The 17,627-nt window shown below is 46.9% G+C and overlaps 1 protein-coding gene across 1 annotated transcript in view; it reads right to left on the bottom strand.

The window, feature by feature from the left end:
• LOC140427374 (ran-binding protein 17-like) overlaps window positions 1–17,627 on the bottom strand; it is a 1,937,807-nt gene that overhangs the window by 1,447,777 nt on the left and 472,403 nt on the right. Inside the window, exons 11-12 of the mRNA XM_072512921.1 lie at window positions 14,959–15,131; window positions 9,042–9,235 (exon numbers count right to left, since the gene is read on the bottom strand). Of these exons, the coding sequence (XP_072369022.1) occupies window positions 9,042–9,235; window positions 14,959–15,131 (367 nt within the window). The remainder of the gene's footprint in view (window positions 1–9,041; window positions 9,236–14,958; window positions 15,132–17,627) is intronic.

The following is a 17,627-nucleotide window of genomic DNA, read 5'->3' as shown; positions in this document are numbered from 1 at the left end:
AGCAGCTGGAGAACAGCAGGCATTCCCATCCTGGGTACGAGACATGGCGGAAAGAGGTACACAAACCCAATACCTACCACCATCACGGATTCAGTAAAACAAAATAACTAATCTGCGGTTCATCCATTTGGTAGATTTAGGGGTCTGTACCCCCAACCTCTGAAACATATTTATTCCCCATTGTTTTGGTCAATCCCATTTAGGGACAAATTTATATTCCAGTCTTCAGGGTGATGAAGGTTTTCTCTTTAGATTCCGACAAATGTGCTTCTTTCCCTGCAGCTCTCACTCCAACACTGGTATTTACTGTTTACTAGAGTAGATCTTCAGCATTTGTAGTTTTTTAATTCCTCAATGCACTAAGTTTCATCTTCAATTACTGGTCTAGATTGAATTACCTGATCTGAGCCAGAGTGAACATAAGAACTGGGAACAGGGGTAGGTAATTCAGCCCCTCGAGCCTGCTCCGCCATTCAATACGATCATGGTCCTCTCGGCCTCTACTCCACTTTTCGGCCCATTCTCCCAAATCCTTGTGGTAAACCACTGTGTTCCTAGATTAAGGGTTGTACGGTAGAACCTGCACTACAGGTTCACCTGTGGCCCCTGCATGCTAGCTCCGCCCAGGAACCGGGTTATAAATATGCGTGGCCTTCAGCTAGCAGCCATTTCGTCAGCTGCTGTAGGAGGCCAGACTTCAGATACTAATAAAGCCTCAGTTTGAATTCAACTTTGTCTCCAGCCAAATTGATCGTGCCTCAATCCTTCAATCCATTACAAATTCAAAATCTGTCTTCAACCCCTTCCTAAACGTGCTCAATATCCCGGCATCCACCGCACTCTGGAGTAGTGAATTCCAGATTCACGACCCTTTGTGAGAAGTATTTTCTTCTCATCTCTTTTTCAAATCTGCTGCAGCTTGAGTGACAATAAGGGCACTGGAATCAGCTTCAGAATTCCTGAAATTGGGAGTGGGGTAAAAGATTCTGCCATCTTTCCAGCGCATGCATCTCATGCAATGAGAAAGAGAGTGGTTGTGTGTGTGCATGACAGGAAAGGCAAAATTGGGCTCAACTATGATCCCACACAGGTAGATAGCTTGCCAAGGTATAAAAGAGGTAGCTGGAACCATATGTGAGGTTGAGCAACCTCAGAAAGGGACGGAAACAAAAGCTGTTTACTAAAGAGCACTAGATTTGAAATGGTTCTCAAAAATGAGTAAACAGACTAAAGTAAAAATTATGCGATTAATCACATTATAGCAGGGGTCCACCATAACTTCAGCATCCCAACTCCCTCCATTTACTGTGCCACGGAAGAACCGACGAGATGCCTCTTAACACAATAAACGTACACACAACTTCACTTTTTAAGGTTAACAGTATAAGATGGCTACAATGTACTGGTTTTGTGGAGCTTCACTCTCAATGTTTCTGAGTGGAATTTAACTTTGTTGACATCACAGAATAATCCTAAATCCATTGTAAGATTTGCAAGTGCAGTTCATGCAAACTAAAAGGGGTTCCAGCAGGTTAGAACCCTCAAGAGTATTGAAAGTCAAAGAGATCTAGGAGTACAGGTCCACAGATCACTGAAAGGGGCTACACAGGTGGAGAAGGTAGTCAAGAAGGCATACGGCATGCTTGCCTTCATTGGCCGGGGCATTGAGTATAAGAATTGGCAAGTCATGTTGCAGCTGTATAGAACCTTAGTTAGGCCACACTTGGAGTATAGTGTTCAATTCTGGTCGCCACACTACCAGAAGGATGTGGAGGCTTTAGAGAGGGTGCAGAAGAGATTTACCAGAATGTTGCCTGGTATGGAGGGCATAAGCTATGAGGAGCGATTGAATAAACTCGGTTTGTTCTCACTGGAACGAAGGAGGTTGAGGGGCGACCTGATAGAGGTATACAAAATTATGAGGGGCATAGACAGAGTGGATAGTCAGAGGCTTTTCCCCAGGGTAGAGGGGTCAATTACTAGGGGGCATAGGTTTAAGGTGAGAGGGGCAAAGTTTAGAGTAGATGTACGAGGCAAGTTTTTTACGCAGAGGGTAGTGGGTGCCTGGAACTCACTACCGGAGGAGGTAGTGGAGGCAGGGACGATAGGGACATTTAAGGGGCATCTTGACAAATATATGAATAGGATGGGAATAGAAGGATACGGACCCAGGAAGTGTAGAAGATTGTAGTTTAGTCGGGCAGTATGGTCGGCACGGGCTTGGAGGGCCGAAGGGCCTGTTCCTGTGCTGTACATTTCTTTGTTCTTTGTTCTTTGTTCTTTGTTACATCATCAGAAGACGTGCTCAGATATGCATGGGACTGATACCACAGCATTGTGAATATGGTTGCACCAATTCACAACAGCAGAGGATCGTTCAGTGCCTTCTACATCTGATGTGTGATGCACGATCAATGACGACTAAAGCGAGGTTGTAGTCCAACTGAAGGCTTTAATAAGCTAGATGGCATGGGAACCTGGATTGTAGTTTTGGGTACGGGAGAATGAGCGTATAGAGGTCAGGAGCACAGATTTGACGTCGCAGGAGGGGGCCAGTGTTCAGGTAGGTGGTTTGAAGTGTGTCTACTTCAATGCCAGGAGTATACGAAATAAGGTAGGGGAACTGGCAGCATGGGTTGGTACCTGGGACTTCAATGTTGTGGCCATTTCAGAGACATGGATAGAGCAGGGACAGGAATGGATGTTGCAGGTTCCGGGGTTTAGGTGTTTTAGTAAACTCAGAGAAGGAGGCAAAAGAGGGGGAGGTGTGGCGCTGCTAGTCAAGAGCAGTATTACGGTGGCGGAGAGGATGCTAGATGGGGACTCATCTTCCGAGGTAGTATGGGTTGAGGTTAGAAACAGGAAAGGAGAGGTCACCCTGTTGGGAGTTTTCTATAGGCCTCCAAATAGTTCTAGGGATGTAGAGGAAAGGATGGCGAGGATGATCCTGGATAAGAGCGAAAGTAACAGGGTAGTTATTATGGGAGACTTTAACTTTCCAAATATTGACTGGAAAAGATATAGTTTGAGTACATTAGATGGGTCGTTTTTTGTACAGTGTGTGCAGGAGGGTTTCCTGACAGGTGTTGGATTTGGAGGTAGGAGAGCACAATTCGGGGACGTTTACGTTAATGATGGAAAGGGATAAGTATACACCGCAGGGCAAGAGTTATAGCTGGGGGAAGGGCAATTATGATGCCATTAGACTTGGGGGATAGGTTGGAGAAGTAGGCTGCAAGTGTTGGATAAGCTACTGCGTGTTCTTGATAAGTATGTACCGGTCAGGCAGGGAGGAAGGCGAGGGAACCGTGGTTTACCAAAGAAGTGGAATCTCTTGTTAAGAAGAAGAAGGAGGCCTATGTGAAGATGAGGTGTGAAGTTTCAGTTGGGGCGATGGATAGTTGCAAGGTAGCGAGGAAGGATCTAAAGAGAGAGCTAAGACGAGCAAGGAGGGGACATGAGAAGTATTTGGCAGGTAGGATCAAGGAAAACCCAAAAGCTTTCTATAGGTATGTCAGGAATAAGCGAATGACTAGGGTAAGAGTAGGACCAGTCAAGGACAGGGATGGGAAGTTGTGTGTAGAGTCTGAAGAGATAGGCGAGATACTAAATGAATATTTTTCGTCAGTATTCACTCAGGAAAAAGATAATGTTGTGGAGGAGAATGCTGAGACCCAGGCTATTAGAATAGATGGCATTGAGGTACGTAGGGAAGAGGTGTTGGCAATTCTGGACAGGCTGAAAATAGATAAGTCCCCGGGGCCTGATGGGATTTATCCTGGGATTCTCTGGGAGGCCAGGGAAGAGATTGCTGGACCTTTGGCTTTGATTTCTATGTCATCATTGACTACAGGAATATAGCCAGAGGACTGGAGGATAGCAAATGTGGTCCCTTTGTTCAAAAAGGGGAGCAGAGACAACCCCGGCAACTATAGACCGGTGAGCCTCACGTCTGTAGTGGGTAAAGTCTTGGAGGGGATTATAAGAGACAAGATTTATAATCATCTAGATAGGAATAATATGATCAGGGATAGTCAGCATGGCTTTGTGAAGGGTAGGTCATGCTTCACAAACCATATCGAGTTCTTTGAGAAGGTGACTGAACAGGTAGACGAGGGTAGAGCAGTTGATGTGGTGTATATGGATTTCAGTAAAGCGTTTGATAAGGTTCCCCACGGTAGGCTATTGCAGAAAATACGGGGGCTGGGGATTGAGGGTGATTTAGAGATCTGGATCAGAAATTGGCTAGCTGAAAGAAGACAGAGGGTGGTGGTTGATGGGAAATGTTCAGAATGGAGTTCAGTTACAAGTGGCGTACCACAAGGATCTGTTCTGGGGCCGTTGCTGTTTGTCATTTTTATCAATGACCTAGAGGAAGGCGCAGAAGGGTGGGTGAGTAAATTTGCAGACGACACTAAAGTCGGTGGTGTTGTCGACAGTGTGGAAGGATGTAGCAGGTTACAGAGGGACATAGATAAGCTGCAGAGCTGGGCTGAGAGGTGGCAAATGGAGTTTAATGTAGAGAAGTGTGAGGTGATTCACTTTGGAAGGAATAACAGGAATGCGGAATATTTGGCTAATGGTAAAGTTCTTGGAAGTGTGGATGAGCAGAGGGATCTAGATGTCCATGTACATAGATCTCTGAAAGTTGCCACCCAGGTTGATAGGGTTGTGAAGAAGGCCTATGGAGTGCTGGCCTTTATTGGTAGAGGAATTGAGTTCCGGAGTCAGGAGGTCATGTTGCAGCTGTACAAAACTCTGGTACGGCCGCATTTGGAGTATTGCGTACAGTTCTGGTCACCGCATTATAGGAAGAACGTGGAGGCTTTGGAGCGGGTGCAGAGGAGATTTACCAGGATGGTGCCTGGTATGGAGGGAAAATCTTATGAGGAAAGGCTGATGGACTTGAGGTTGTTTTCGTTGGAGAGAAGAAGGTTAAGAGGAGACTTAATAGAGGCATACAAAATGATCAGGGGGTTAGATAGGGTGGACAGTGAGAGCCTTCTCCCGCGGATGGAAATGGCTGGCACGAGGGGACATAGCTTTAAACTGAGGGGTAATAGATATAGGACAGAGGTCAGAGGTAGGTTCTTTACGCAAAGAGTGGTGAGGCCGTGGAATGCCCTACCTGCAACAGTAGTGAACTCGCCAACATTGAGGGCATTTAAAAGTTTATTGGATAAGCATATGGATGATAATGGCATAGTGTAGGTTAGATGGTTTTTGTTTCGGTGCAACATCGTGGGCCGAAGGGCCTGTACTGCGCTGTATCGTTCTATGTTCTATGTTTCCCCCAGCAGCTCAGGTACAGAAAGAAGGCTGCTGGGGCGGCACGGGCTCTTATAACCCGCCTTGCAGGGCTGAGCTACCATCCATCTTGACCAATGGGAAACATACAATATCTACCAATGGTGTTCCAACATTACTAGGTACCGTAATACCTCCACACAGACTACCACATTCACCCACTGTTAAAAAAAAAGAGTCCGGCGGGGGTGGTGGCTTGGTATTACAACATGGTAACGTGGTAGAAGTTATAGTCATGGAGGTACCGTAATACCTCCATACAGCGTTTTGTCTTATGTCGGAACTATTTACAATTTCACAATTAACTATATACACTTTAAAATGAAGCAATCAGTCGATCGGGGGCCCTGGTCCCGTCCTGGCCCTGTGATCGTCGAAGCTTTGGTGGTGACGCCGTTGGAGGCTCGGGCGTCTGTGACTCCTGGAGAGTGGCCTCGATCTCTGTGGCAGCTTCAACAGCTGGTGGGGAAGCCGATTGACCTGGGAAGGGAATGTCTGCGGGGTGGGTCGGTGGGGGGGGGGGGCTAGACGGGGCCGGCGGAAGAACCGATCCTCCTGGGAAAGGGGCGGCTGGAAGGTGCACTGGTGGGAGGGAGGGTGGGACTGGTGGCTGGGGTGTGCGTGGGGATCCGGCGGGCGGCAGGTCTCATAGGGAGACCGTATCTTGTCGGCCGTTGGTGTACTGTGGGTTAGCGTTGAGAAGATGGACCCTCTCGACCAATGGGTCCGACTTGTGCGTCTGCATGTGTTTTCGGAGCAGGATGGGTCCGGGAGCTGCCAGCCAGGTCGGGAGCGAAGTCCCAGAGGAGGACTTTCTGGGGAAGACAAGGAGATGTTCGTGAGGCGTTTGGTTGGTCGTGGTACAAAGCAGTGACCAGATGGAGTGGAGGGCATCCGGGAGGACTTCCTGCCAGTGGGAGACTGGGAGATTCCTGGACTGTAGGGCCAGTAGGACGGTCTTCCAGACCGTTCCATCCTCCCTCTTGTTGCTAACTTTTGGTTGGTTCAATTGGCTCTGTTTTATAACCTTTGCTCTTGAGTCGCCAGGTATCTTTATACCGCCACGAGGTTCAAGTTCAAGTAATGATCAATAACTCAACACACAATTAGTAAGATTCAAATCAAAACACATTTATTATACACAGTAAATCACTACTCATGCATAAATTCTATGTCTAAGCTACTTCTACGACTAACAGGCCTATACTTAGCTTCAGACTGGCCCACCAGGTCAGGGGAACAAATAGCCTTTTGTTCGGGTTCTGAGTCTGCGGGATTCGAAGTTGGTACGGATTGGTAGCTTGGAGCGCCTATCTCGGTGCGGCAGTTGAACCGGTCACGGTCAAGGTTGGTTCGCGTTGCTGAGTGACCCGGTCAAGAAGAATGTTTTGAACTTGGGGGCTTAACTTTATAGTCCCCAATGGCTTCCCGCCTTTCGGGGCGGACCCTGTACCTGGTTCCAAGTGATTGGACTTTGTTCCAATCGCTTGGTTCGATTTCTCCAATACTGGAGCGGTTCCCTGATCGATGGGCGGTCTTGAGGTGTCCGTTAACCTCTTTTGTGTTGGCTCCTGCTGACACCGGGGAGTCTGGCTTAGCTTTGTTTGTCCCAAATGTTGCGATTGTTCCTGGGGATTGCTTATTAGTATGTAGATGACTGCTACATTATTATGCAGATGGCTGCTTGTATTGATGCTGTCTGGGCTTTTGCAGAGTTTAATACACAGTAACTTGCACCTGCTGGTTTCTGCCTGTGTTAGCTGAATTTCCCTTCAGTCTTTGCTGTTCTCCATTTTAAATCGGGAGTTGGCCAACCCAGGTGGCTACACTCTCTACCTGTCCATTACCCCGGGGGTTGTATCTGGTCGTCCTGCTCAAGGCAATGCCCTTGCTGAGCAGGAATTGACGCAGTTCGTCGCTCATAAAGGAGGACCCCCCCTCACTATGTATGTAGGCGGGGAACCCGAACAGCGTAAAGATGCTATGGAGGGCCTTGATGACGGTGGTTGCGGTCATGTCGGGGCAGGGGATGGCGAATGGGAACCGGGAGCATTCGTCAATCACGTTCAGGAAGTATGTGTTGCGGTCGGTGGAGGGGAGGGGGCCTTTGAAGTCCATACTGAGGCGTTCAAAGGGACGGGAAGCCTTTATCAGGTGCGCTTTCTCTGGCCTATAGAAGTGCGGTTTGCACTCCGCGCAGATTTGGCAATTCCTGGTGGCTGTCCTGACCTCCTCGATGTTTAGTGGCCAGGCCTCGACGCCGACATTGAGAAGGTGGCCCAAAACTGCTCCATTTGTCAGGAGCATCAGAAGCGCCACTACATCACTGGGAATGGCCAGTGGGCTTGGGCGCACTTGCATGCGGATTTCGCCGGCCCTTTTCAAGGATCCATGTTCCTTTTATTAATCGACGCCCAGTCTAAATGGCTAGAGGTGCATAAGATGCTAGGCACAATGTCCTGTGCAACAATTGAGAAGATGCGTTTGTCTTTTAGTACACATGGCCTCCCCGAGGTGCTGGTCACAGATAACGGCACTCCATTCACGAGTGAGGAGTTTGCGAGGTTCATGAAGATGAACGGCATACGCCATTCCGCACTGCCCCTTACCACCCGGCTTCAAATGGATTGGCGGAGCGCGCAGTGCAGACATTCAAACGAGGTCTAAAGAAGCAGTCTTCCGGGTCAATGGACACAAGACTGTCTCGCTTTTTGTTTTCGTATAGGACCACCCCCCATGCGGTGACTGGGGTAGCTCCCTAATGGGCCGGAGACTTTGCAGCCGCCTTAGTATGGTTTTCCCGGACATTGGCGCAAAAGTACGCCGCACACAAGAACGGCAGGGACATGGTTTTTCTCGGCATCGGACGATTCGGCAGTTTGCGCCCGGTGACCAAGTGTTCGTTCGCAATTTTGCTGGAGGTGCCCAGTGGGTCCCTGGTGTAATCTTTCGCCAAACGGGCCCTATATCTTACCAGGTGCAAGCCCAGGGTCGTCTCCAGCGCAAACATGTAGACCACATTCAGTCCAGAAGACTATCCCTTCCAAAGGTTCCCCGCTCCCGGAGCTCATTTCTACAGCCGCAGAGACCAGAGACAATGGAAAGTAGTCCTCACAACCTTCCTCTGGCGCCTCACTCAAAGCCTGCGCAGGTTGTTACAGAACCGCGCGGAGATAGAGACGCCGAGATGACAGAGGCAGCAGACTGACTCCGAGATGGAGACATAGGACGCATCAGAGGGGGAATCCTCGGGCCCACGGGCCGTGGATGTACAACCGTTGCGCCGTTCATCACGGAAGCGCTTGTCTCCATCTCGTTACACGCCGCCTGATCCAGCGCCGCGTGCAAATGGTGTCCGGCCTGCAGCAAAACGAGTCCGACGCCCTCCTTCGCCAGGGTCTTCGGTGGATTCCTTGGACTTTGGGGGGGAGGGATGTTATAACCTGCCTGCTTACCATTGGCTGGGGACTAATGACAATCCCACAATCCTGTGGGAGTATGAGCTTCCCCAATGAGGGGGGCGGAGAAATCATTAGTTACTCCCTGTATAAATAAAGCTGGCCAGTTTGGAACCAGCAGGAAGGAGTAAGCAGCAAGTGAGGTTGCTGCTGTTGTGTATTTATATGGTATTGTAAATAAATGTTATTTCTTTGTACCCTTGAAACTCGTGCTGGATTCTTCGTGGCCCTCACAAAAATGAGCAAGGATTTTGAGAGTAAACCAATGATACTCGCCTTCTTGGATTGCAATTTCTACGTTCCTGCCGCTGGGTGCACGCAAGAGCTCCTGGTAAGTCTGGGCAGACTGATCAAATAGCTGCACAAGTAGTGTACACGTTTTTTCATATTCACAGCGACTCACTGTACATAGCTGATCCAACTGCTGGAAGACCAGACCCATGTCATCCAAAGGATCCTCTAAACAATCCCTACAGAATAGAAAGAGGAAAATAATCTTTGCATAAACATCCAGCTGCAATAATAGTCTGTATAATTAAAAACGGCATTCCAAGAGTGGTTAGATGACAAATATGGTTCCATAACCCTTTTATCCATTCACGAGAATACAATTAGTGATCAATTTCTCAAAATAGGCTGGTTCAATTGAAAATGTGATTTCTTAAAGATAATTTCTCGTCAACTTTACTGAGGGTCAGAGTGAAGATCCACAGATTTTTCCCAATTCAACTGGCTATTTGTTGTGTATGGGACAAGGGACTGTACAGGTTATTTGGCTGTGGGAGCATGACAATCCTGGCAATCCCAGTAAGAAAAGCATTCATGTATTGGGCTGCTGAGTAATTGATTACCCGTACCTCCCTCTCAACTCAGAAGCATTAAAACCAGTTGTAGTTCCCCCTATTGCTGGAGGAGGGTAACAGTTGTTCTAAATTTACAGTTTACTCTGCATATCAATAGAGTTCGCAACTTTGAATGTTGGACTCCCAACTCTGGAAAGGAACCATCAGAAAAGAAGGAGTTGGGAATTGCAACTCCAAAGGGGTTCGCCTGCTCACCAGCTTGTCGTCACTAACATACTGTTACGCCAAAAAGACAAAGCACTGGTACATGATCGACTTCTTCATCGTCCAATCTCGAGACCAAAAGGATGCCCTCATCACCAAAATGATGACCAGTGCAGATGACTGCTGGACAGATCACTGACTCAACCTATGTCCATCAAACTCTACCAGAAGCAGCGGAAGATGAAGAAATAGCTCAGAAAAAGATCAACGTTGAACAACTTCAAGAGCCAAGCATGCGAGTGAACTTCCAACAATGTCTTCTGGAAAAAAGACAGAGATACAAAGAAGAACTAGGGGAATTAAGGATCAATGGTGGACTGAGAAAGCTAAGCAGTTGCAACTCCTAATCGACAAGCACAACACCAAGTGGACCCAGCACCCTAGCATCAAACTGGTGCAGAGAAAGGACAGAACCATCTTGAGAGACAGAGAAAACATCAGCCTTCGATGGGTGGAACACTTCAAAGAACTCCTAAACTGTGATAAAATTATAGATGAGTACGTGTTTGAGGAAATCCCTCAACTACTCATCAAAGATGATCTTGGACTCCCACCAAGTGCGGACAAAGTCAAAACCGCCATTAAACATGTGAAGAATGGAAAAGCCGCAGGAGTGGATGGGATTCCAGTGGAGATTTTCAAACTTGGATGAAAAGTGATCACCTGTCACCTCAATCAGCCTTCCTACAAATCTGGGGCAGAAATCAAATTCCTGCTGACCTCAGGGATGCTGTCATCGTCACCATCTTCAAGAAAGGAGACAAAGTGGAATGTGGGAACTCCCTACCCTCCATCGCCAGGAAGATCATCGCCCCAATCCTCGTTAGTCACCTTCCCCTATTCGCTGAAGAAATCCTTCCGGAAAGCCAGTGTGGTTTCCAAGCAAACCGTGGAACAACGGGCATGATTTTCACTACTCAGCAACTTCAAGAGAAATGCCAGGAGTATCATCGACTACTCTACATGGCCTTCATTGATCTGACCAAGGTTTTTGACTCAGTCAGTCAGGAAATACTATGGAAGATCCTGTCCAATGCCAATTGGACAGAGAAATTCATCAACATCCTGCGACTCCTCCCTGACAAGATGTCGGCAACAGTCCTCACCGACGGAAATAAGACAGAAACCATCGAGGTCAAGACTGGAGTTAAGCAGGGATGTGGCACCACCCTTTTCTCCATCTTCAGCACCACCATCCTTCACCTTGTCAAGAATAAGCTTCCCAATGGAGCGGATATTGTCTGTCTACAGGACGGATGGAAAACTTTTCAACCTCAGCCGGTTGAAACCCAAGAAGAACATCACACTGACATCATTCGTGGAGCTTCAGTTTGCGGATAACATTGCCATCGTCACTCTTTCAGAAGAGAATCTCCAAGCCATGCTTGACAACTTTGCGGAAGAATACCAAAGAATTGGCTTCAGCCTCAACCTCAAGAAGACTCAAGTCCTTTACCAACCCACCCCAGGGCAAGATCTGGTCACTCGCTCCATCAAGTCCAACAGAGAAACCATACCAAACATGAAACACTTCCCCTATCTGAGGAGACACCTCTCTTCCAAGGTTGACATCGATGCGGAGAACATCGCATCCAATCCATGAACGCCTCCTTCATATGCCTAAGGACAAGACTCTTTGACGACCATGAGATTCGTGCTGACACCAAGAACCTCATGTACAAGGCGGTCTCCTCCCAACTCTTCCAAATGACTAAGAAACTTGGATTATGTACAGACGCAATCTCAAGATCCTGGAGAGGTACCATTAATGCAGTCTGAGACCGAATCTCCGCATCTTCTGGGAGGACAGGCCTGCTCAGATCAGCATCCTTGAAGGAGCCAAGAGCACCGGAATTGAGGCCATGATCATCCAAAACCAATTCCCCTGGGCCGGCCATGTGCTTAGCACAGCAGAGTCCCGACTGCCAAAGCACATCTTCTTCACCCAGTTCAAGGAATGCTCCGGAACAAGAGGAGGACAAAGGAAACGCTTCAAGGACACCCTGGAGGCTTACCTCAAGAAATGCAACATCGATGTCAATGCCTCGGAGATCCTTGCTCAGCAGTGACCTACTTGGAAGAACCTCCTAATTGAAGGGCACTATTCTTCAAGGACACCCGACCGCAAGAGGAGGTCCGGAGAAGGAGCCTGAGAAAGGAAAACCAGTGATCTAGAGTCCAAGGACCGATCCCATCTCCTGGAAACACCTTCCATGTGTGCCATTGAAGATGCGGCCCTCAGGTACTACCGGTGGCAACCATATTGTAGACAGTTGCGAACTTGGAGGGTCAATCCAACCAAAAACCAACCCAACCAAAATGAATTTTAAAAAGCGACAGCAAGACAACTGGGAGGTCTTTGCGAGCACGGTTGAAGGCACGATGGCAGCGGGCTCAGAGGCGGTGCTTCCGGCGAAGTGGTCGGCCGACCAACTGGTTGACTTTCTTAGACTCCAGTTTAAAAAACACAGGATTGAAACATCAGGAGACCTCGCCAGATTAACGGATCTGATTTGGGTAGCTGTGGAGAGAATGGAGCAGAGGCTTGAATCCCAGGAAGTGTTGCCACAAAAGATGAAGGAGTCTGTGGCCAACCACGAGGACTGGCTGGCCTCGTTAGAGGCGGAAATCACCTTAGTAGTAGAAAATCATAAGAAGCTGCGTCACAAGGTTGATGAGCTCGAGAACCGCCAAAACCTTTGTATAGTGGGGCATAGATTCCTGGATAAGGAGAAAATCTTGCGCTGGGCCAGGCAGATGAAGAAGAGCACCTGGGAGGGGAGTGTGGTCCAGGTCTATCCAGATTGGGTCACGGGGCTGGCCAAGCATCGGCCCGCACTTAATAGGCTCAAGGCGATCCTACATCGTGAAATTCAGGGTACTGTAATCCGGCTCAACTGTGGATCCTGCTTCAAAACCAGAAGTAAATACATGGACACTCCTGAAGAAACGAGCAAGCTTTTACATGACCAGAGATCGGGAACTTGTAAATATGTTTGAATAGGTTTGGACTGTGTTGTTGCCAATTTGGCTGATGTTTCTTCGTCTTTTCTTTTCCTCTTCCTCTATTATTCTCTTCCCTGTTTTTTTGAATGTTGGGAGTTGTTTGTTCTGGATTTTGATTCGTACTGGGAGAGATGTGGTGGGCGACACAGGGATAATGATGTGTCAGGTGTAGGGTGTTGAGGTGGGACCGGGGAAAGTGAGGGCCTCGTGTGGGGGCCATCATACTAGCGGGAAGGCTAGTAAAGATAAGCGATGTGGGGGACAAAATGGAGACAGAGAGAGGGGGCATGGTTTTAATTTTTTTCTTTCTTTGACTTAGATTGGGAGGGAGCTCCAACTCCATCTGTATGTTTGCTGATGACACGACCGTAGTGGGTCGGATTCCGAACAACGATGAGTCAGAGTACAGGAGCGAGATAGAGAAATTAGTGGAGTGGTGTAACAACAACAATCTCTTCCTCAATGTCAGCAAAACTAAAGAGCTGGACATTGACGTCAGGAAGCAAAATATCGCACACACCCTTGTATCATTCATGTATGGAATGATCTGTCTGTAGGCAGAACAATACTTTTCACTGTACCTCGGCACACATGACAACAAAACAAATCCAAATCCTTTTTGAACAAATGTGTAACATTTACAATTCTCTGCCATCAACCCACATCTAAGGCAGATTGAAAGGTTTTATGACCAGCACCTCTGCAATCTCCGCACCAGTATCTTTTATTTATTCTCCCATGGGATGTGAGCAAAGATGACAAGGCGAGCATTTGTTGCCCTTCACTAACGACCCGCAAGACGGTGATGGTGGCCAAATTGATTACTGCAGTAAATCTGGTGCAGGTACACCTACATGTTAGTGGGGGGGTTCCAGGTTCTTGACTCAGTGGCAGTGAAGGAGCGGCAATATATTTCCAATCAGGATGGTGTGTGACATGGAAGGGAATTTTCAGGTGGTGGTGTTCCCATGTATCTGATGTCCAGGTGGTAATGACTGGGACTTTTGAAGGAGCCTTGGTAGGTTTTGGCAGTGCATCTTGCAGATGGTACACACTGCTGCCACTGTGCGTCAGCGGTGGGAGAGTGAATGTTTAAAACAGTGGATGGGGTGTCACTCAAGCAAGCTGTTTTATTCTGGTTAATGTCAAGCTTATTGTGTGTTGTTGGAGCTGCACTCATCCAGACACTTCCCTCAGCAGCCTCAGATGCATCCCAACTGTTCCAACTTTAAGTGCAGTCAGCCTTTCTACTATCTCCTAGTTATCAATCTTAGCCCATTCAGTATCTTAACCACTTCCTTTATCACTGTGACTCTGGCAGCATCTTCTTCCTTGGTAAAGACAGATACAAAGTACTTACTTAGTGCCTCGGCCATAATCCTCTGTCTTAATGCATAACTCCTATTTTAGATCCCATCCCTTTTCTTACCACTGTTCTACTACTTATATGCCTGCATACCTTCAGGTTGAAACACAAATTCTGTTTCTCCCTCTACACAGTTGTTGCCGTATCTGCTGATTAGTTCCATCATGTTCTGTTTCTATATCAAATTTCCAGCACCTGCTGTATTTTTCTGTGGTATTGTAGATCAAATTTTCTGGTTTGAATGGCAGAGATACGCACACCTTTAACCATTTGAGATGTACAATTGAGGTTTGAAACAACAACCCCATAGCACTTTTAATATAAATGTTCCAAGATGTACACAACAGTATTACAAAATAAAACATAACACTCAGCCACATGAAGAGATATTAGGATAGATGACCAAAGGTTGGTCAAAGACATCGGGTAAGGAGTGTCTTAGGGGCTGGTTTAGCACAGGGCTAAATCGCTGGCTTTGAAAGCAGACCAAGGCAGGCCAGCAGCATGGTTCAATTCCCGTACCAGCCTCCCCGAACAGGCGGCGGAATGTGGTGACTAGGGGCTTTTCACGGTAACTTCATTTGAAGTCTACTCGTGACAATAAGCGATTTTCATTTCATTTCATTAAAGGCGGAAAGCGAGGTAGTGGCAGAAAGTGGTAGGGAGGGTACTCCAGAGCTTAGGGCATAGAGAGTTGTGGGTAAACAGTTGGAATGGAGTTTCTGACATCAAATACAGTCTGTGATGGCTATACCTTATGATTAGAGGCACTGACTCCAACCTTGAAGTAATGTAAGCTTTTGCAACTTCCGGTGCATAAGTCTCCATAAGGTGAGGTTCAGTAGATTTAACGAAGGGGACTGATGCAACCATTCGCTGCCATAGACTCAGTAGATAGTGCACGCTGTTTGGTGCAAATTCCCAATGCTGTTGAAGAGGAAAAAACATAACTAAATAAAAGCAAACCAACGAAAATGGGAATTCCTAAACTATTTTATAGCATTTGAAATATTTGGGATTGTATTAAAGTAGCCATCAGCTAGTGATATCCCTGAAATGCATTTGTAAAATTTTCTCTCTGTAGTGCAGGTAGTTTGTGAAAAGTCACCTCACATTGATTTAAAAGTAGTATTTGCCAACTCATTCAATGTGAATGTACAGAATGTATTTTTTATAGTTTATCACATAGTGGCCGAAATTCTCCCAGCCACTGGGATTCTCTTTTCCCACTGGCAGCGCACAACCACCCCCCGGGTTTCCCAGCGGCGTAGGATGGCTTCAATGGAATCTCGACGTCAGTGAATAGTACTGGGAAACACGTGGCTGGGGAACCGGAGAATCCCGCCCAGTATATCCACATCATGGTGGAACAGTGGTTAGTACTGCTGCCTCACATTGCCAGGGACCCGGGTTCAATTCCGGCCTCGGGTGACTGTGTGGAGTTTGTACTTCATCCCCATGTCTGTGTGGATTTCCTCTGGGTGCTCCGGTTTCTTCCCACAGTCCAAAGATGTGCAGATTAGGTGGATTGGCCATCATCAATTGCCCCTTAGTGTCCAAAAGGTTAGGTGGGGTGACTGGGTTATGAGGATAGGGTGGGGGCCTGACCAGAAGTGGGCACTCTTTCAGAGGGTAGGTGCAGACTTGATGGGCTAAATGGCCTCCTTCTGCACTGTAGGAATTTTATGAAATCACATAGAATCATAGAATTTACAGTGCAGAAGGAGGCCATTTGGCCCATCGAGTCTGCACCGGCTCTTGGAAAGAGCACCCCATCCAAACCCACACCTCCACCCTATCCTTGTAACCCAGCAACCCCACCCAACACTAAGGGCAATTTTGGACACTAAGGGCAATTTAGCATGGCCAATCCACCTAACCTGCACATCTTTGGACTGTGGGAAGAAACCAGAGCACCCGGAGGAAACCCACGCGCACAAGGGGAGAACGTGCAGACTCCGCACAGACAGTGACCCAAGCCGATACCCAATACACATCGATTTGTGGTTTCCATGGGATCTTCTGCAGAATTATTTGATGTGAATTGCTCTTGGTATTCTAGAGCTAGAAGTTGATTTCCTCTGTTGGGTGTTAATATGGCAAATGGAGTGATAAGATCATCATTGAGAGGGGATATAATTCCTGTGCCATTATTCCACTGTTAACCAAGGTTTGAATCTATTAACATTTTGCACTCGAAGTAACAAGACTCGCAGGCATATAGAGGAATAATGAGATACGATTTGCCCAGTAACAAGATTAGCAAGCGTCTAGAGACATGGAGATGTGCATGGTTATATCAGAAACATTGATTACCAGAGGATGGTGCGGTTATACGCATGATAATTTCTTTTTTTTTAAATTTCATAAATGTAGACAGCCAAATCCATAGGGTGGGATATCAAAGAGACTGATCAGCATACCTTTTAGCTCCCTCATTGAGGAAGCAGGCACATTCTCCAACCAACAGTCAGACAGCCCAGTGTCTTTATGAGTCAAGCCACAGAGGCCTGTTCCATCTAACATTTGGAACCACAGCAGATTGCAGATATTCTCCTCTGAAAGACCCAGTTTTGTGCCTTCACTGAACCAGGAAGAGATGTTTTCCAGACTTGGTCACGTAAGTGGGCTGTATTGTGTGGTAACTATTAGCTGTATTTGACCTACATTGATTCGCAAAAAATGGAGGCTGCTTGGGGAAAGGGGTGTCTCAGTGAGTTCAGGGAACATAGGTACATTTTGGGAACAAGGGGTAATGTCAGATAAAACGGGCAGCACGGTGGAGCAATGGTTAGCACTGCTGCTTCACGCTACCGAGGACCGGGTTCAATCCCAGCCCCGGGTCACTGTCCGTGTGGAGTTTGCACTTTCTCCCTGTGTCTGTGTGGGTCTCACCCCCAAAGATGTGCAGGGTAGATGGGTTGATCATGCTAAATTGCCCCTTAATTAGAAAAATGTAACAAAAAAACTTCAGATAAAACAATGTGTTTAGTTATCAATCTACTTAAGTGTCATAGTGTATATTAGTCTTTTGTTGTGTGTTTTTTTTCTTTTCTTTTACTTCAATACATATTCTGTATTGATTATTTACACAATGACTGATTCCTCACTGAGTTGTACATAGTTCCTTACATTATTCCAAACGAATATACATCACTAAGAACCAGTGTTCAAGTTATCCTTTGGGGGTTCTGAGACACTCTCGCCGGTATCATCAGTGGAGTTCTTAACATAAGATCTTGTTGGTAATATTAGCAGATAAACCCTAAATCTGTCCATCTGACATTGCTTTGATCACTATCTTAATAAAGGCACTAACCAGTTTGTTTTAAATGTGTTAACACACACTAAAATATTGGGTAAGGAAATGCCTTTAAGCAACATTTAATACTGAATGTATACAAAACAAATAGCCAGTTTGGC

This window comes from Scyliorhinus torazame, chromosome 7, assembly GCF_047496885.1.
Source record: "Scyliorhinus torazame isolate Kashiwa2021f chromosome 7, sScyTor2.1, whole genome shotgun sequence".
Taxonomy (NCBI): domain Eukaryota; kingdom Metazoa; phylum Chordata; class Chondrichthyes; order Carcharhiniformes; family Scyliorhinidae; genus Scyliorhinus; species Scyliorhinus torazame.
Note: the sequence above shows the minus strand (reverse complement) of the source record. Positions and strands in the feature narration are given on the sequence as shown.